This window comes from Corythoichthys intestinalis, chromosome 16 (genome assembly GCF_030265065.1).
Source record: "Corythoichthys intestinalis isolate RoL2023-P3 chromosome 16, ASM3026506v1, whole genome shotgun sequence".
NCBI classification, from domain to species: domain Eukaryota; kingdom Metazoa; phylum Chordata; class Actinopteri; order Syngnathiformes; family Syngnathidae; genus Corythoichthys; species Corythoichthys intestinalis.
In genome coordinates this window covers 10,316,712-10,337,448 of record NC_080410.1, presented here as the reverse complement: position 1 = coordinate 10,337,448, position 20,737 = coordinate 10,316,712, and the positions used below count along the sequence as shown (strand labels likewise).

Below are 20,737 nucleotides of genomic sequence, written 5' to 3'. Positions count from 1 at the left end.
AAAATACTTAATCACAGCTTAAAAATTAATTAATCGTCATTAATAAAAAATGCCATATTTTTCAGTAAATTATTGTTGGAATGGAAAGATAAGACGGGTTTATACATTCAACATACTGTACTGTATTTGTTTATTATAACAATAAATCAACAAGATGGCATTAACATTATTAACATTCTTTCTGTTAAAGGGATCCATGGATAGAAAGACTTGTAGTTCTTAAAAGATAAATGTTAGTACAAGGTATAGTAATTTTATATTAAAACTAGGGTTGTTCCAATCATGTTTTTTTGCTCCCGATCCGATCCCGATCGTTTTAGTTTGAGTATCTGCCGATCCCGAGATTTCCCGATCCGATTGCTTTTTTTTGCTCCCGATTCAATTCCAATCATTCCCGATAATTTTTCCCGATCATATACATTTTGGCAATGCATTAAGAAAAAAATGAATAAAACTCGGACGAATATATACATTCAACATACAGTACATAAGTACAGTATTTGTTTATTATGACAATAAATCCCCAAGATGGCATTTACATTATTAACATTCTTTCTGTGAGAGGGATCCACTGATAGAAAGACTTTTAATTCTTAAAGGATAAATGTGACTTTGTATATTGTGACTAAATATTGCCATCTAGTGTATTTGTTGAGCTTTCAGTAAATAATACTGTAGCCATTTAATTGTTCTGCCCAAATGCATGATGGGAAGTGCAACCATGACTGTGCGTAGTGGCACCAGCTGATATATCTTCTCTGCGTTGGGAAATAACATAGGGTGTTAAGAAAAAGATCAATCACTACCTTTCTGCCCCACATTGCTTCTCACGATATTTCTAATTGTTGAGAGAGGGATTTTAAGGCTTTAGCCAATTAAAAAAAGGTTTCAAAGACTGCCAAAATTCACTCTACTCATTTTACGCTGCCTTTTAGCTCTATATATAGATAAAACGGCGCCATTATAGATTGAACGCGACAATGCGTGAGTGGGTCGTGCAGCGCATGTGTTAATTGCGTGAAATATTTTAAACCGATTAATTAAAAAAAAAAAAAATTACCGCCGTTAACGCGATAAATTTGATAGCCCTACTTTAAGCCAAAACTAAAGACTCTGGATGAGTGTAAGTGTGGGACATCTTTGATTAAAACCCCTCTTAATGTTTTCGTTTTAATAAAATTTGTAAAATTTTCAATCAAAAAATAAACTAATAGCTCACCATTGTTGACCTCGTCGAGCGGGATGTCACATGGGCTCCTTGCCTTTCTTCCACAGTGTCTTTAACTACGTAAGGTAGTGATTGAAATACACCACAAGGTGTCAATGGCGAGTTTTAAATTAATTAGAGATCTAGCCAAGGCAAAGTATGAGTAAGTTTTATGTGTATTTTGCATAGCTATTTTGATTGGGAATACGAGTTCTCTTTGGATTGAGCTCTTTTCTTTTTTTGTGAACATTATTTTTTTGAGAGATAGGAATATTATTTTTGTTGTGCTTTCACTAAATGATACTGTAGCGACTTAACCGTTCTGCCCAAATGCATGGGAAGTTGGGGAACCATGACTGTCAGTGGTGGCTGCAAATGGTATATCTTCTGCGTTGTGTTCAATAAAGCGTGTTAAGAAAAAGATCATTTCCTGTCATACTTCCACACGTTGCTCGCCACAATAGGTATGATTGTTGTGAAAGAGTTGCCAAAGCTTATGCCAATAAAAGGCGCGGTCCAATGAACACCTATGTCCACTTGCATATCACTGCCTTCTAGCTCTCAATGTGCAACGACGGCGTCATTGTAACCTGTTTGAGGCAATGCATGATCGGGTCATTCCGTGCATGTGTTAAATGCGTCAAATATTTTAATGTGATTAGTTTAAAAAAATTAATTACCGCCCGTTAACGCGATAAAATTGACAGCACTAATATATATACACACACCTTAAGGCTGTCACAAATGACTAACTTTCTCCCGATTAGTCAGCAAACTATTTTTACGATTAGTCCACTAATCTAATACATTTTTTTTTTCTTTTTTTTTTTTTTACTAATTAAGCAATTAAATTTTTGTTGACGCTTATTAAATCACAGAAACATTTTGGAACACTTACTTCATTAAAGTACAAATAAACACGTAAATAACAATAATAAATCACAAATAAACAATGAGGTCAAATGCGGATAGCATTAACTAGTGCAAAAGAATGGAATGTAAACAGATTCAGAACACTGACTGCGCCTTTCTAACATGATTCAAAATATCCAGCATTAATATTATAGTATACTACTATATATAATAGTATTATGATAATTATAGTACATATTCATTGCCAATCAGATTTTTCATACAGGGTGTCATTTTAAAGCTATTCATAGTGTAGAATCTGAATTCTGAAAGTATGTGGGATTAACTCCAGATATCGTTATTTATATAACGAACATGACATGTTTATATTTTGAGATTTGTTCACCGGAAGTACGTTCGCTAAACCACTAATCAAAAGCACTTTTCGTCATTGTACGTGTTTTTTTTTTTTCATTTGCAAATGCTGTTAACCAGTGATTTTTCATGTTTGAAGTGTCACCTTTTAACCACAAGTTTACGTTTTGGAGAATACTTCCAATGTTGTATAGCAGGCTAAAGTCAGTTGTCTTTTTTCCCGTATTAGCCTCAATGTAGCAATGCAAACGTTTACAGTGTTTAATATAGATGTGTTTCCTTATTTTGTATGTATGAACTTTAATGCTACGGCATGTTGATGGCCAATAAACATCTGTGAAAGGAACTGGAGTCTCATATGCCATCAACACGCAGGCACAAATATATGCACGCACGCGGTGATAAAAGCAAGCCGTGAAAATTACCGCTCTCATTTTTATTTACCATCCGATAAATGGACTCATTGCATATCGCAACAGGCATAGCAACTTCAATAAAACATGTCGTTAGTTAGTTAGATTGACCTACAAACTGCCAGCTTTTGGTCTCGTCTTCCAAAATTACAACTGGGTGACGGCGCTTTAGGTGTTCATTCACGGCCGACGTGCAGCCAAGCTTGGCATTGAAGAAACAGGACACAACAGTGTACCCTCCTTTGTTTCGTTGAAAAAAGTCAACGTTTTGGCCACTCTGGTACGCTGTTTTGGCTTTGTGCCGCTTTCCCCCACTTGCATCGCGAGCATCCAACGTTCGCAACCTTCCATGCATACATTTTTTAACCCTTCATTAACCGTCTGGTAACTGGATGTTAACGATGGAACACAAAAGTGTCTTTATATGTCAATGCGGCGAAACAAACTAGGAAATACCACTTAGAATCTGGGAACAAAATATGTGTTACATGGTATTATCTTAGTAAAGACAAAGTTTTGATTATACTTATGTCTTACAAGATGATATACAGTAGGTACACATAATGAAACGTGTGTTATTGTGTGTCAAAAACCAGATTCTCATTAATGTACCTGATAGGTAACACATCCAGCGAAGTGCTTGATGGTGAACTCAGGGTGGGGCATCTTTGGCTTCATGTACAATGAGTTGTTGCCGTGATGATAATGACACTTTTGGAGAAACGTATGATCTGTCGCCTATAAACACAACAGAAGATTGACTTGTCTTGAAAATCTAAGCACAAGTGTTTCCATCTGTCACCTGTGGGAAGCAGCTCTGGTCATCCAGTATTCTCAGTACGCCGTGAGGCTTAGCAGCAATGAGGTCGATACAGCCCTGGTTGTCGTTAAATGGAATGTCCTGCCAAGGAATTTGCTCCCTGCTGTACTCCTCCTATATGGGAATCAATTAATTGTTCTGTGCAAAATACCTTTCATTTTGGGATTCATACTTTTCATCTAACCAATTATTTTTTCCCAGTGTGCAAGAGATTTACCTGTTCTTCTCTAAAAATGATCTTATTAAAGAAGAACTGCAAGTACTCGTTGGCGTAATTAATGCACAGCTGCTCAAAGCTGTTATATACCAGGTCCTGTTATCACACACACACAAACACACACACATGAAAAGGACAAAAACAGTAGCTTGGCATTCACAATGAATGTCTATTGTGTACTGTAAACAAAAGGCCATACAAGAAGACAATGCTACTTAACCTCAAATCCATAAATGTCCAAGATGGAAATGGAGAGAGTGTGTTGGCGAGGATACACCTGAGTGTTGACCCTCTCTGTTAACCAATGAAAGAGCAGCGAGTACAAGATCTTGGCAACAGCATCTCTAGAGAAGCAAATGAAGTAGTCAGGGAGGTATGACTATAAAAGTGATGTTGGACAACATAAGACAGAAGACAGGTCTTCTTTTTGTGCCTACATGAAGTTTGTTGGAAACAAAATATCTCATTACTGTTGTTATTGGCTATTTATGTTTATGCGATTGGCTACTATAACAGTGGAAGCAAAGCGTGATGGGTGTATTAGTATGTATCACCTGGCATCTACAGCACTTTCTACAGTCAGCGGAGTGTAAATCTTGTCTCTCATTGTCTCCTGTGAAGAGAAAAGAGGTTGATTGGTTATGCAAATACATTTAGTGAACAAGGTACATAGTGTATACACATTATGATGAAGAGGAATGATCAGTTTAAGTTATATCTACACCAGTCATTGCAATATCCACCATTAGCCTTGAGAGTACAATACTGCGTCAAAAGCAAAAACTAGCCAAAATTTCGAAGTTAAAGAGCCTATGACAGCAAAAAGCATGTTTATTTCATATTTCACGCGGTGTTATATGCTCCTGAAGGAAATAGACCGCTTGGATGTGTGTGGAAGCGATTGTTTTATTTATTCAATTTTTTTTAATCCCGCGCCATGAAAACGAGTGACTTCCGGCTGCAGTCTCAGGTTGAGGACGAATGCGAATGTGACGTCACCCGGGTCGGCATCTCACAATACAGAATTGCTTTATAGCATGCAGATAGACTGGGGATTCAGCTGATTTTGCGGATTAATTCATTTATTTTTTGCATCACGCCAGCCAAATGTGCTGCAGGGTTTTGTTGCTGCACCAGGGAGAGGGTGTGAGCCTTTTTGGGTTTCAAAAAGTTTCCGTTCACCCCGAGATTGGCCAAAACAAGTCCGACAATTGTGGGACCATTAGACTTACGAGGAAGTGAGCAAACATCGTGTTTTGTACTATGTCAAATACTGGGATCATGGCACATGTTTTAATATGGGGGTGGCTTGCATTTTGTGGCTGACAATGCTTCTTGTCCACTGAGAATGCCACTCGGACGACGACCGGCGGCTTGTCGCACCCCCCTCCTCGGTCCTCTTCAGGTGCCCACCGCGAGAGCGCTATAATCGCCTTATGCTCATGTGGTTCTCCATATCGTCCAGCCCCCTCTGCCCTCTTTGTGTGCCCGGCAATAGACCACTATTCTCGGGTTGGGCTCTGGCAGGTACGCGCTCCTCCGATGTTGGTTGGTCGGTTTGTCTGGCGGTCATTCTCCAGCTGCTTCCCTGGCAAACGAGCTCTCCGGCCGCAGTAATTTCCGATCGGTGAAGACAGTTGACAACCCCACCACTGCTTTATATGATCCGGGGTAGTTTCTGTGATTTTTCACTTCGAAAGGCAAGAATAAGACTTGGAAACGCCGCTTAGTTCGGGTTAGCATGTTGGCTAGCTGTCACGCCTTCTGATTTGTTTACACTCTCCGAAGCCGGGGCAGGGAAATGACAAAAGCCAGACTAACTCCGGTGGCATAAAATATCGTTCGGGAGGTGCAAGAAGTCTACAGTTTCGACTATTATGGAATAATTTTGCCATGTTGCTAAAAAGCATGTTGGAAATCATGAACATTTGTTTTCTTGCTCTTCTCTGTGTTCTTCATTTTCACTTTTTGTATTTTTGCGTTCTGACAATTTCGTTTGCATTTCCACATTATAGTTGGAGTGATCATTTCCAAAACTGTTATTGCTGAAGGGACTTTGAATGCATCTAAACTGTTTAAAAAAAAAAAAAAAAAAAAAAAAAAAAAAAAACTTTACCTTAGCATTAATTTTTGCACGTTTTTTTTTAAAAAAGTATATACTATATATATAATATGGCTATAACTTGAAGCTGACTTGAAGTTCCCCCAATTTGGCCAAATTCTTTTTTAAAAATTGGCCGATATGGACATCTGATGCATCATTGGAAAGCTTAAAATCTCTATTTTCTGGGGAGGAAAATTTTTTAACAGGAGGGCATTTAAAAAAAAAATATTTTTTTTTCAAACAACGAAACCCTAACTGGAGGTGAGAGCATGAAAGAGCATAATTTATTTATTTATTTATTTTTCCCTTCAGGCATGACAAATCCGAACAAACATACAGCATTCATATGTGTTTACAATTAATTCAACCCGAAAAGAAAAGAGCAGACGGGAGAAGCCGAAGCTTATTGAAACCCGCCCCCAGTATACCATATAGGACGCAGAAAATATCGAATAACTGTTTTTGACACTCAAATTTCGTAGTGATTACAAGTTTTTTTTTTTTTTTTTTAAATCATCCTCTCGGATTGTTCATTTTCCCAATAGTCCATTGTCGATAATTAAGGATGCCATGATTTTAATGAGATTTTATCGCGCATGATTTTAACGAGATTTTATCGCGCACTTACCCCTTTTCGATTCAAAAACTCCATGTAGCATGTATCACCAAGTGTCAAGACACAGCTTTGAATGGCCATAGCCGGGTTTTGGGGGGATTTTATGGGTGAAACATGGTAATATAACAAGGGTCGCGATGCAGAAATCGCAGAACTCAAGGAGTGGTCGAGATTTTCTTTTTCATATATTTTCCCTTTTAAACGTTTTCTTTTTTTTTTTCTTTCTTTGGATCGATTATTTATCATCTAAAATATCGGGGGAAATGCGAAAGTACCAAAAAAATAAACTATAATTGAGCGATAGTTATGAGTCAGATACCGTGACCGATTTACAGACACCATTTTTTTCATTGTGACGTAATTTGTTTAAAAGTTTAAAACATGCAAATGAATTTAGTGAATTTACAACATCTGATCTGTAGTCACATTATCAGCCAGTAGTAGTTAACATGCAACAGTGCTGTGGTACACAGTGATTCAGTTACAAGAGACAAACAAGGTTGGTGCATTAATGAATAAATAAGATGTAGACTTGTTTGACTGAAATAAATAAATGTTAAGGAATGTGTTATGGGCTAATGAAGACAAGGATTTATAGTAAGAGAAATATGTAAAGTGACCGTGACTGCTTTTCAAGTTTTATCAAAAGGGTATTGTGAGATACAGTATATAGATGATGTCATGTCAATAGAATACTTTTTTTCCCAGCATTATTAGATTAGACAGAGGCCATTTTCAATACACTGACAATGCCAATACAAAATACATCTATTCAAATTAAATACTTACCATGACTTTGTAAGTGATGGCTTTCTGTAGGGCTTCTGGAGAAATCTGCAACAGCTCTGCTACCACTCTGATCTCCTGAGCGCTCACCACTGTTGCCACCTCCTGGCCGTCAGTCTGAAATACAGAAGAGTGCAACGATTCTGTTTGTGCGAGCCTTCAGTATCAGGAACACTGGATGATTGAGTGGGACTGCTTTTTTAAGCAGTCACTTTTCACAGGGCCTGAAATTGGTTTTCAGTCTTATGACAGTCTGAGTTTTACACAACTACAAAAAAACAAAACAAACAAACAAACAAAAAAAACTATTGTTAAAATCAAGGGGTGTAGGGTTTGTTCTCAACAATGGTACTGTAGAGAAATATGTAACAGCATAACCTGCATGTGCACTTTTTGCTGTGGACGGGACACTAATAAGACCAAACAGATTGGGTGAACGGGGGTCAGGGCTACATTTCTCACGAATATGACCCTAATTAATTGATAGGCTAAGTGATCAATGCAAAACAAATCTGTACTGATCTACACTAACGTTCACATGTATCGGTTCAGGTGATACACCGTTTCATTCAAACCTTTATTTTCAAAAACTACTCGAGAAACATTTTGAAAAATTCCAGAATAGATGTCTGCATTTTATTAGCAAATTTAAATTGCAATATTTGAACATAATTTAAATTATATTAACATACACAATAAATACAAACTTGTTAATAATCGCTGAACTATCCGGGAATGCAAGAAATAAACATTTGTCTTAAGACCACTCAACATTCTCATAGTCCGTCTAAATAAATAAATTAAATATAACTGAAAAAACTTCGTAGGGTATAACAAAAATAGATAAAAATGTAATCTTCTTTCAGGTAAAACACTGCTGCTTTTGTCCACAAGCACAGCCAAACTCAACAAAATATGAAAACTTTTTATCTCGATGATGATTAATGTATGTTTGATTTTTTTTTTTTTTTTTTTTTTTTTTTGCATAGGCTGCAAATAAAAACAAATTTTCAATAGAAGACGTAGAAAATAAATAAATACATTGTAAATAAATGCAAATTATCAGCCAATCAAACCATAAGCGGATTTTAAGGGGGGCCAGGCCCCCCCTGGTGACTGCATTCAAAAACGTTTTTTATAATTGAAATTTTTCATTGAAGTGATTTTTCTTTCTGAAAATGTACAGTATTTTTTAAGCAACTTATTTTTTGATGATTAATAAACATAAATCAACATTACTTCAATCAAAAAAGTTGCTTCAATCAAAAAAAACTTGACTCCAATCAAAAAAAAAATTAAATCAAAGAAAAATAGCTTTCACTTGCATTTTTTTTTAGTTTTGAGTTTATTTTTGCATTCAAACAGATTTTTTTTTTTGATTGAAGCGACTTTTTTTAAAATTGAAAATATACAGTATATTTTGATTGAAGCAGCTTTTTTTTTTAATTGAAGCAACATTTTTTTTTTTTTGATTGAATAATAAAGACACAATTTTACCTCCATATGGCTCCGCCTGAGGGATACAATTTTTGACTGGGGTAACTACATTGGCACGACACTGGCGTGCGTACCATATTTAATGGTTGACTATCTTGGCGAAAAGTATTACCTAAACAGCCTGATTTAAAATTCCCCTCAAGAATAATGGGAAACAAAAAAAAACACGCTCATTGTCAACTTATTATTATTGATATTGTTGTAAGTTAATTTTATTGCTGACACTGCGTTTCGGGGTCATCAACATGTTGTGCCCCCCTGCCCCAAAAGTCATACTCCGCCTATGAATCAAACGTGCGTTTGAGGGGGAAAAAATGGACCGGCACATTCAGAAAGTAAAAAGGGGTAAATATAAATAATAAATAAGTCTGAACATAATGAAAATAATTCACTTATAATGGTACGGTCCATTCTATTCTTACAACATATGGGAAGACAATCTCAGTGACCTATATAACTGAACTCATAAAATGCAAACGAGGTTGCTTAAAAGTTGGTGGGGACAATTTGAGCATCCTGAAAATTTGGTAGTGTTATGTCACTACCGTCCCTATGCAAACCTACGCCCTTGGTTAAAAGAAAATACCTCTGGTAGTGTTAAATGAAAAAAAAATTGATGTGGAATGGTTTTCACAACAACTCTTGTAATGAATCTCATTAGAAAGTGGTGGAAGTGTCTCAAGTGATTTGGCCAGTGAGTATTTTTTCTGTTGTATTTCAAATCATAAATAAGGTTTCAACCGGTCAAGTTGTATGAAAATGTCTACTGAAACTTGACCTGATATTTCTCAAAATAGACGTTTCCCAGGTGCAGTATGGAAGACAAAACTCTAAAAATGGCCGACTGGTCATCAGCAGTAAATTGGAGGATCTCCATGGCACCAAGTAGACGCTGGAAATCCTCAATATCATCCTTTCCTTTAATTCCACAATCCCCTCCCTAGGTTGGGGTTGAGAGCATATAATGACATAAAGATATATTTTATGTGAATTGGGAAGATCTCCAGAAGTTGCAGCAAAGATTGATCTACCTGGTTGAGGTAATAGTAGGTCTCAGCCTCTTGTAGATAGAAAGTCTGCTTTTGCTGAGAGGAAAGACCAGCCAGCATCTCATAGAAAATATGATAGTTCCTCTCATCTTTGGCCTGTAGAGGAAACAATTTCTTTAAAAACAATTTCAAGAAGCCACCTTATTCCGCATCTGCCTACATCACCTGAAAGACGATGCGAGACTTTTCCAGAAGATACTGAGACGTTATGGCACCACTGATCACACCACTAAATAGAAGAAGTGGGGAAAATAAAATAAAAGTGGAGTGGCAGGGTGCTGAAACCAAAGATATTTTCATTAGTGCTATACTCACTCCTCCATAAAGACCTCCATGTGTTTCCCAAAGCGACTAGAGTTATCATTCCGCACAGTTTTGGCATTTCCAAACGACTCCAGCAGAGGAGAAGCCTCAAGTATCTAGCAGCCATTTAAACACATCATTTTTACATGTCACCGCTGGATTATAGAGATGTTAAGATTCAGTCTTGTATCATCATTGTTCAACCCTTTCAGGGACAGTGGTCACTACAGTGCACAGCAATTCAAAAGATGACACATACAGTGCTGGCCAAACGTATTGGCACCCCTGCAATTCTGTCAGATAATGCTCAATTTCTCCCAGAAAATGAGTGCAATTGCAAATGCTTTGGTAGTAATATCTTCATTTATTTTGCTTGCAATGAAAAAACACAAAAGAGAATCACACACACAAAAAATCATGATCATTTTACACAAAACTCGAAAAATGGGCCAGACAATAGTGTTGGCACCCTTTGAAAAATCATGTGATGCTTCTCTAATCTGTGTAATTAACAGCAGCTGTTTATCTGTGGCACATAACAGATAGTGGCAATAACTAAATCACACTTGCAGCCAGTTAAAATGGATTAAAGTTGACTCAACTGCTGTCCTGTGTCCTTGTGTTTACCACATTGCGCATGGAGAAAAGAAAAAAGACCAAAGAACTGCCTAAGGACTTAAGAAGCAAAATTGTGAAGAAGCATGGGCACTCTCAAGGGTATAAGTCCATATCCTAAGACCTGAATGTCCCTGTGTCTACCGTGCGCAGTGTCATCAATAGGTGTAAAGCCCATGGTGCTGTGGCTAACCTTCTTAGATGTGGACGGAAAAGAAAAATTGACGAGAGATTTCAACGAAAGATTGTGCGGATGGTGGATAAAGAACCTCGAATAACATCCAAACAAGTTCAAGCTGCCCTGCAGTCCGAGGGTACAACAGTGTCAACCTGTACTATACGTCAGTGTCTGAATGAAAAGGGACTCAATGGTAGGATACCCAGGAAGACCCCACTTCTGACCCAGAGACATAAAAAAAAGCCAGGGTGGAGTTTGGCAAAACTTACCTGAGAAAGCCATAAACGTTTTGGAAGAATTTTCTCTGGTCAGATGACACAAAAATAGAGCTTTTTGGGAAAAGGCATTGACATAGAGTTTACAGGGAAAAAAAACGAGGCCTTCAAAGAAAAGAACACGGTCCCCACGGTCAAACATAGCGGAGGTTCCCTGATGTTTTGAGGTTGCTTTGCTTCCTCTGGCACAGGACTGCTTGACCGTGTGCATGGCATTATGAAGTCTGAAGACTACCAACAAATTTTGCAGCTTAATGTTGGGCCCAGTGTGAGAAGGCTGGGTCTCCCCCAGAAGTTGTGGGTCTTCCAGCAGGACAGTGACCCAAAACACACTTAAAATAGCACTAGAAAATGTTTTGAGAGAAAGCACTGGAGACTTCTAAAGTGGCCAGAAATGAGTCCAGACCTGAATCCCATAGAACACCTGTGGAGAGATCTGAAAATGGTAGTTTGGAGCAGGCACCCTTCAAACCCTTCAAATCTCAGAGACCTGGAGTAGTTGTCCAAAGAAGAATGATCTCAAATTGCAGCAGAGAATTGTAAGAAACTGATTGATGGATAATGGAAGTGGTTGTTTATAGTTATTCTGTCAAGAGGTTGTGCTGCCAAGTATTAGGCTGAGGGTGCCAATACTTTTGTCCGGCCTATTTTTGGAGTTGTGTAAAATGATAATTTTTGTTTTTTTTCTTTTTCTTCCTCTTTTGTGTTTTTCATCGCAAGCAAAATAAATGAAGATATTACTATCCGTCACGTGACGACTCTGTCAATGCATGTCACACCGCACTAAAACACAGCAACTGCAGCTAATGGTAATGGCAAATGAGAAGGTGGGTTTGATAATACAAGCAAAGCATGCTGGGAATACTACCTCAATCTGTGCCCAGGTTGAAAAAAAAAAACACACACACACAAGAACATTAGTTGTTAGCCAAGTTGTGATGGCACAGTAGGTTGCATTCATACCTGTTGAGCAACATTACATGTGTGATGTAAAGCTACAAGGTAGCGAAGGACAAGTTTGGTAGCCTCTGTTTTCCCAGAGCCGCTCTCCCCACTGAAAAAAAAAGTACAAATTAACACTTTTAGGGACAGTGGTCAATGCAGTGCGTGGCTTTTCAAAAGCTGATACTTAAGACCTTAAACCCTTTACAGGACAGGTGACTATTTTTGGTTGTTTAAAAAAAAAATATTGGCAATTATACAGTCACAAAATAATGGAAGTGATTCATACAACTTGTGAATTGTTTCCAAAGGATTTTTAAGCCATTCTTCAGTTGGGATACCCTCTAACGAGACGATGCCGGTGGAAATCGACATCTTAATTGAATATCTAAAACTGACCATAAATACTCAATAATGTTGAGGTCTGGGGATTGTGCCGGCCATATGAGATGCTCAACTACATGACAATGTTTCTCATGCCATTGTTTAACAATCATGTTCGATGATTATGACGCCAAAATGTTAGGTGTTTCCATTATTTTGTCCAACCTATACATACATATATATATATATATATATATATATATATATATATATATATATATATATATATATATATATATATATATAATTATCAATAAATGTATTAATGACTACTATTTTAATAAAACCTAAATTAATAAAATTATAATGAATTAAAACAGGGGTATAATACACACTGGTTATGGCTAAGTCACTCGAAAGTCTTTTTTTTTTTTTTAAATAGCATTTACCTCATCTCATTGCATGCCATATATGGTGATAGACTTCCAATCAATGTAAACTGGGAGGACTTGCAGTGAATGTTCATGTTTCAGTGCCAATAAGGGCGCTAGACTCGGGTGACCAAAAGTCCTCTTTTTGCCTGTACATGTCCACTTTTTGCATCCTGTCCAATGCGTCCGGCGGGGTTTTAAAAATTAATGAAAATGTCCAATTTTCATTATTTTTTACCGGACCAGTTAGCGCGTGTATGAATTGACAGAATACTACGGTACTGTGCTGCCTGTGACGTGTTCCCAGAGAGCCAGTGTGTCTGGTGTGCTCAGTAACAAAGAAAACACGTTCTTTTCGACAGAAGAGATTACTGTATTTAGAATTATTTCAGATTATTTATTTGTATAGTAAGAATTGAAAACACAGTTATTATTTTGTTCAAGGATGATTACTGTATGTAATACAGAAGAGGCCTTTTTTTTTTTTTTTTTTTTTTTTTTTGGGTTAAATCATTATTTCATTCATCGTGCTATTATTTTAGGAATAATTCATCCTGTTGAGTAACCTCTGAGAATTTTGAATTTGTCTCTTTGGTAATAGCTGTTATTTTGTTATAAAACTGAATTTTCTATCCAGTAAGTATTTTAAAGTGATAAGGCACCTACCAGTGAACTTCGAGTAAAATTTAAGTATCTCGAGGCCGGGCCGAGTGTACTCTTTTTTGGAAATCAAAATATGGTCAACCTACACTGGACGTCCAATCTATTTTGACTGGGAGGTGCAAATGAACTTTCATTCGCCCTGTATGGTCAAAATGGATTGGACATGTAGCACCGTCAATAGCTGCCAATGAGTTAAATGAGTTCCCTGTTAGGGTTAAAAATTAGGGCTGTCAAACGATCAAAATTTTTAATCGAGTTAATCACAACTTAAAAATTAATAAATCGTAATTAATCGCAATTCAAACCATTTATAAAATATGCCATATTTTTCTGTAAATTATTGTTGGAATGGAAAGATAAGACACAAGACGGATATATACATTCAACATACTGTACATAAGTACTGTATTTGTTTATTATAACAATAAATCAACAAGATGGCATTAACATTAGCATTCTGTTAAAACAATCCATGGATAGAAAGACTTTTAGTTCTTAAAAATCAACAAGATGGCATTAACATTAGCATTCTGTTAAAGCAATCCATGGATAGAAAGACTTTAGTTCTCAAAAGATAAATGTTAGTACAAGTTATAGAAATTTTATATTAAAACCCCTCTTAATGTTTTCGTTTTAATAAAATTTGTAAAATTTTCAATCAAAAAATAAACTAGTAGCTCGCCATTGTTGATGTCAATAATTACACAATTCTCATGGTGCTGAAACCCATAAAATCACTCGCACCAAAGCGCCAGCAGAGAGAGACAAAAAACACAAGTAACAAGTGGCCATGACACTGTGCTGTCATTTTAATCTGTTTGAGCGGGGCATGTGCGTTAATTGCGTCAAATATTTTAACGTGATTAATTTAAAATATTAATTACCACCCGTTAACGCAATAATTTTGACAGCCCTATTAAAAATAATAATATATCATGCATGAAAGGGTCAATAATAGAAAAATAGATCACAGATATGGTCTGAAGTAGCTCTGCATTTTGAAAATGTAAATGTTTTTGTTTGTTTTTTCTTTAGGAGATGGGGAAATAATCAAATAAGGCACAACCCCAAATGCTAGTCACTACTATAGATAAACATACAGTATTTAATTGCACCACTATAGTCTGTGTTATGCACATCCAATCAATGAATATGACGGGTCATTCAAAAATTCAGTAAGTGACTTACTTACCTGATAATAATGACTTGATTTTGTTTGGCATCCATCATTTTGGAATAAGCAGCATTTGCTATCGCAAACAAATGTCTGAGGAGCAAAGAGCTATTACTTGATGATGAAATAACTCATATTTCACTGACTGGTTCTTAAACTCTTGTGAATCATTTAAGACTGCTGTATAACTTACGGAGGGTTCTCGCCCAGGGCGTGACCCTTGTACTGCAGCACCATGTCCGTTCCGTAGATGTTGTACATCTTATAAGGATTCACAGAAACCAGAATACTACCAATATAGGTCTGACATGTATAGAAAAAAAAGAACAAACATCATATAAGTTAGGGATCTCTGAATACGGCGTACTATTCCAAAATATACGACTGGGAAACTTACATAAATAAGATTCCGTTCAAACCTCGTTTTCAGATTATGGAGAACAGCATCAGCGTGCATCTCCCTAGTAGGAAGCAACAAAACGATGAGGGTATTTCAAATAATATTTTTTCTAAAACAAGCCCTTTTTATTGTACTTTTTTCTTGGTTTTCTGCTCAATTTGAGTGTCTTGTCTATGGATTGTGTAGTTAAATGAAATTTAATTTCTCTATAGGAAAGTATTACTCAAGCTGTGTCATGTCTTCCACGCCATCTTCCTCCCGTTGTTCTCGATGAGCTAATGTGGACAGACTTCTGATTGAGTACATCTAAAATACCAATCACAAAGACAGAAAACGAGTAAGTCGGGTCATATTTTGTTCGTAAAGATGTTAAACACACATATTAATATTTAAAGTATGTGAGCTGTCAAGAACATTTACCTCGTCAAACCATGGGCCCTGAGGTTCCCCTTCCCTGCTGAGATTACACACCCCTGGTTTAAGCGCCTTGTTTTTCTTAGCGATCGCGTGGTAGTGGTCTACTAGCTTCTCATCTCCATACATGGACCACTCATTGAGCTTTTGAACTGTCTCTTGATGTAAGACATTCTCTGCACTCCATAAATCCATATTTTGTTGCAGGCCCTGAACTTCTACTTTGGTATCATGAGCCCAGTGTTTTTCAGGAACAGTATTCTGGACATGGGGTGACACAACAGCACATGTAGAGGGAAGGCGATAGGAGGCCCCCTGAATGACTGGGTTCTGGATTGCACCAGTGAGCTCTAATGAGCAGGCCTGTGGGGAGTGAGGGGTGCCTAGTTGAGGCATGATACTCCTATCAGATTGATTGAAATTTGCCTTACGAATGTTAGGGCTTTTTGACAAAGCACTAGACAGGTCGACTGTTTTAGACGTAGAGGTAGATTGCTGTTGAACAGTCAAAGTATTAGGTGGTAAACGATAGGTGGGACGACTGATGTTCGGGTTACGAAGAGCACTGGAAACATTAAAAGAAGGAGCTTCAGTGGGAAAGGTTCCCCCCAGTAGTGATGGTTTTGAGAGACTGTAAGAGGCACCACAGGTGCTGGAGTTCAGCAAGGTGCCAGAGAGTACAGGCCTAGTTAGTGTTGATTTTAAAGCTTGAATTTCATCTGACGATCCTTCTTGAAGCTGAGACTGATCTTTTTTCCTTGTAGTAGTACTACTACTCTCAGGGCTCTGCATCACTTCCCTTGGCTGAATTTTTATTGAACTGTTTGACAGTCCTTGAGAGGTATTTCGGACATTTGCATTTACAGGTGCAGAAGAGGGCAAAGGAGAGGAAGTTGTAACAGTTTCAGATGATGGCTGGTTTCTTAAAACTGAGGTACCTTCGGGCAGTTTGTAAGTAGGTTTAATAACTTTAGGATTACGTAGCGCGGAGGAAAGCATAGGTGATGCGGAGATGGTTGAAGATTTGGGCTCTGAACTGGTTCCTAGCGTGCTACTGGGTAAGTGATACATGCCTTGCTGCAAATGAGGATTACGTAAGGCAGTAGACAAGCTAGGGGATGGAATAGACTGTCCAGAAGAGGTTTCAGCAGGCTTATCTTTGTTCACAAAAGTGCCATCAGGTAATTGATAGGAACCCTGATTAAAAGTTGGGCTCTGCGGTGCATTGGCGGGAAGAGGGGAGGAGTGATTTGCGCCACCAAGTCCATCAATTCCATCAACAATGGTAAATTGAGTTTCAACAGGGTTTTGGGGCAAGTTAAATGTATCAACAGGGAATTTAAACACGGATCCTTGGATTTGTGAGGTCTGGAGTCCAGAGAGAAGGGAAGAATTACCTCTGACAGTCTGCTGAGAAGGAGGGGTATGAGCCATGGGAGAGGGATGTTTCTGAAGAGGTGAAGTCAAAGATTTTACCTGGGAATTATGCAAAGCAGAAGATAAATTTGGTGGGAATGAGGTCGATTTGGGTGTGTGTGGGAGAAAACCTTTTTCCAGTTTGGCATTGGGCTGTAGGGGTGACATATAGGAGGTACTGGGCATTTGAGAGTCATGCATCAAAGATTCTGATTGAACCAAATGGGTATTGTCACTCACCTCCTGCACATTCTGGGCTTCACCCACTATCTCTCCACCAGATGAGTAAGGGTAAAATTCCTGCTGTGTTTGAGGTGTGTAGGTGGTGGCAGATAGTGACGAGGGAAGTTGATTGGGAAATGGGTTGTGTATACTGTTAATGTTTTGAGATGAATTTGTTGGAAATGAGGATGTGCTGGACACAATAGCGGGGTAGTCAAACTGGTTTACACCATGAGAGTGGGAGGCAGTAACTGGTGATGGTATCGGATAAGGTACTCGAGGTGGAAAAGCTCTTGGCCCAAAATTCTGGGGACTCATAGTTGTGTGAGGCAGGGTGGAGTGTGGATACAATCCATGATTGTTATGATAAGCTGAATGAAAGGTTAGGGAAGCTGGGTCCTGAAACGGTTGGGGTGATTGCAGTCCATTATGGAGCCCATTCACTAACGCTTGAGGAGAAAAAGAACCACTCTGTTTCAATGAAGGCTGCCGGGACACCAGAGGCCTTAAAGGAGGAGGTGCTCTGGATGATTGTCTGCATGAAGGAGAGGACTGATTTCTAGGCATACGAACTAGTGGCTGTCCCCTACCAATAGGTCTTTGGAAGACCGCTCGTGGTTTTGAGTCCCTTCGCTGAGAGCCTTTCCTTGTTAATGTAGGGACTTCAACCACACCTTTCATCTGTCCAGACGGAGTGCCCCGGCCACTGCGGACAGAGGACCTGAATGGAGCTACATGCTGAGTAACAGGGGGTCCACGTCTACCTCGTGCTCTTGGGTAGGAGTTAGGTGAAGAGGGTTTTACAGACCCCATTCCATGACTTTGACTTCCTGGTACATCTCTAAGCTTTCGAGTAGAGGAGCGGCTGTAGAGGGGCTGACTTGTGTTATGTGACTGAGAAGGAGAGGGAGGAGGGTAACTGGAGGTAGGCTGAATATTTTGCTGAGGAGATTGAGTACGTTCAGATAGAGGAGGTGCCTCTCTTGGTGAAGGTGATAGAGGAGGAGATGGTAGTCTTCTCACTTGGGATCTTCCTTGCCTACTTTGCGCTCTGGAAGGTGAAGCATTTGGATGGGGTTTTTGTCTGATAGAAAGTGTTGAACTAGGGGGCTGAGCTTCTCTCTGTCTTATAGACCCTCTTGGCGATGTTATAGGTCTTGGATGTGGGGATCGGGGTTGAGCCCTCTGAAGCCCAATGCTGTCCCTCACAGGAATTACAGGTGGCTGTGGTGTAAATGACACTCCATTTCCGTTGAACTGTGGAGAATCATGAAGGTTCAGCACTCTCTTTGGAGAAGTTGGCCTTTGGCTCATTACTGGGGATTGGTATGTAAAGTCTCTTCTGTGTAAGTGAGTGGGAGAGTGGTTGAGTTGGATTTGTGGTTGAAAAGCCATATGATCTGGTGACATTCTTGGCCTCTCTAGTGGAGAAGGGTTGAGTCGGTGCATTGGTTGATTGGAGGCCAGAGTGGGATATGGTGGGCCATATGCCAATGAAATATTCTCTATTTGTCCATGTTGGGCTGCTAGTGGCATTGAATCCATCTGAAATATTGGTGTGTCTTGAAGGTGTGGGGTTGTTTTCACCTGGGTTGGAAACTGTGGCAGAGAAAATTCTGACAAGTGATGAGAGGAAGTTACCAGAGGAGGGAGTGTAGGATGAGTTTGCTCAGCAGTTGCAGAATACGGTATGATGGGGGCTTGTTGATGGCTACTAACAGTTCGGAAGTGGGGCTTTGCTGGGATGTAAGTGGGGAGGGTACGCTCATTATGATTTCTCAGGTCAAAACCAGGGTATGGAGATGAAAACATTGGAGTTGGAGTGGCTTGTGGTGGTGGCAGGGTTTCAACCTCCAGTCTTTCTTTTCCAAATAGTCTAACTTGAGGCCTGGGGACTCTGAAATGCTCAAGACTAGTATAAGACAAAGGGTTTTGTTCCTGTCTATAAAGATGTTCTGTTTCCATTGTAGCCAGCCCAGCATCAACATAGTATGGTGGCTGGTAAGGGATATTAACTCCAGCAACATCTAAATATCCCTGCATTGCCTCTTGATATACAGGTAAACCTGGGAGAGCAGGAGAACTACCACTCACCATACCATACTGCTCTGAAATACCATAGTCATAATTGGCATAATTCAAGTAAGAATCTGAAAATATCTCAGGCTCATATGGATTGTAGATAGTCTCCACGGCATTGCCAGAGTAGCCAGAGGGTTCTTGCACAAGAGCATAAAGCTTTCCATCGTCACCATGGTAGTACTCAACCTCTTCATTACCATTATCTTCATGTTCATCATACGAGTAAGTGCAGTAATCTACATCATTCTCATCATAAAACTCATCATCTGGATAAAAGTATCCTTCATCATCATAATAACCATATTCATTTTCCCACTCATCGTCATCATAGTACTCAAAGTTCTCTGGGTGCCCATTGTGGTAATCCTCCTCAGATTCATATTCATCTTCCTCATAATCAGAGGCATGGTTGTCGTAATGTGATGATCTACCCGATGTGTCTCTGTTTGCAAATGAAAGTCGTTTTCGTCCTTGACGCTTAGCCCATGCACCCAGTCGACCTCGACCCTGAGAACTTGGCAACCCCCCTATCAACCAGTTGGTTGCAGCGGCTATCCTCGCTAACATCCATCCTTTTGTCTTAAACCTTAATCCTACTTTCTTTTTTCCAAACATGCCTTTGAACTTTGCTCCCAATCCTTTTGCCTCAGTAGCCATATTCCCTGTCCCCCCTAAACTGGATAGGTTTATTGTCTTTTTGGAAGGAGAAGTGGAATTGCCTGGACCGTTGTCTTTTGAAACAACTAATTTGGAATCTGACGGACCGGGCTTTTCTTCATCAGAGTTGCCTTTAGACCCAAGTCCTTTCAAAAGTTTGAAACCCGACAGGCCTGAGCTTTGCTCCTCAGAGTTACATTTAGGTGCAATTTCATTCAAAAGTTTGGTGTTGCTAAGAAGAGGTTTAGCAGAAGCAGGTGGCTTCTCCGTTTTCTTGGAAAGAGGTATGAAAAGGGTGGATGTGCTCTTAAGGCTCCTCTTTGGTTTGGGTTTCTCTGGCTGCTTTTGTTTGGTAGGGAAGCTAAATGGAGAGGTCTTTCCTGTGAGACCACTGATAACTTTAGAGGCCCCTCTAAGGTGACTCTTAGCATCATTTGTCTTCTGCAACTTTTCTGCAACAAGGTTTTTCTTCTGTCCCTCCGCAGTTAGACCCATCATTACTTTGGAGGCGCCCTTGATTTGGACATCACTCATATTTTTCAGGTTGATGGCATCCATCCCTTTCTTCACTTGAGGCTTTCCATTGTCTGGCTCATCATCCTCATCATCTACTGAAGGTGAATCACTTGGGGTATGGTGAGCACCTTTTACAGCTGTCACTTTAATGGCATTTTTAACAACTGCTTTACCTTTATCTATGTCAAT

General features: G+C 38.9%; 1 protein-coding gene across 1 annotated transcript in view; it reads right to left on the bottom strand.

The window, feature by feature from the left end:
* The window catches only part of myo15aa (myosin XVAa), an 88,758-nt gene extending 68,617 nt beyond the window's left edge, over positions 1 to 20,141 (bottom strand). Inside the window, exons 1-16 of the mRNA XM_057860825.1 lie at positions 15,662 to 20,141; positions 15,465 to 15,547; positions 15,239 to 15,302; positions 15,035 to 15,144; positions 14,860 to 14,934; positions 12,271 to 12,361; positions 10,252 to 10,355; positions 10,102 to 10,165; positions 9,919 to 10,032; positions 9,666 to 9,827; positions 7,394 to 7,507; positions 4,439 to 4,497; positions 4,105 to 4,228; positions 3,885 to 3,980; positions 3,650 to 3,781; positions 3,460 to 3,585 (exon numbers count right to left, since the gene is read on the bottom strand). Coding sequence (XP_057716808.1) covers positions 3,460 to 3,585; positions 3,650 to 3,781; positions 3,885 to 3,980; positions 4,105 to 4,228; positions 4,439 to 4,497; positions 7,394 to 7,507; positions 9,666 to 9,827; positions 9,919 to 10,032; positions 10,102 to 10,165; positions 10,252 to 10,355; positions 12,271 to 12,361; positions 14,860 to 14,934; positions 15,035 to 15,144; positions 15,239 to 15,302; positions 15,465 to 15,547; positions 15,662 to 20,032 — 5,889 coding nt within the window. The 5' untranslated portion in view covers positions 20,033 to 20,141. The remainder of the gene's footprint in view (positions 1 to 3,459; positions 3,586 to 3,649; positions 3,782 to 3,884; positions 3,981 to 4,104; positions 4,229 to 4,438; positions 4,498 to 7,393; positions 7,508 to 9,665; positions 9,828 to 9,918; positions 10,033 to 10,101; positions 10,166 to 10,251; positions 10,356 to 12,270; positions 12,362 to 14,859; positions 14,935 to 15,034; positions 15,145 to 15,238; positions 15,303 to 15,464; positions 15,548 to 15,661) is intronic.
* Positions 20,142 to 20,737: the final 596 nt, after the last annotated feature.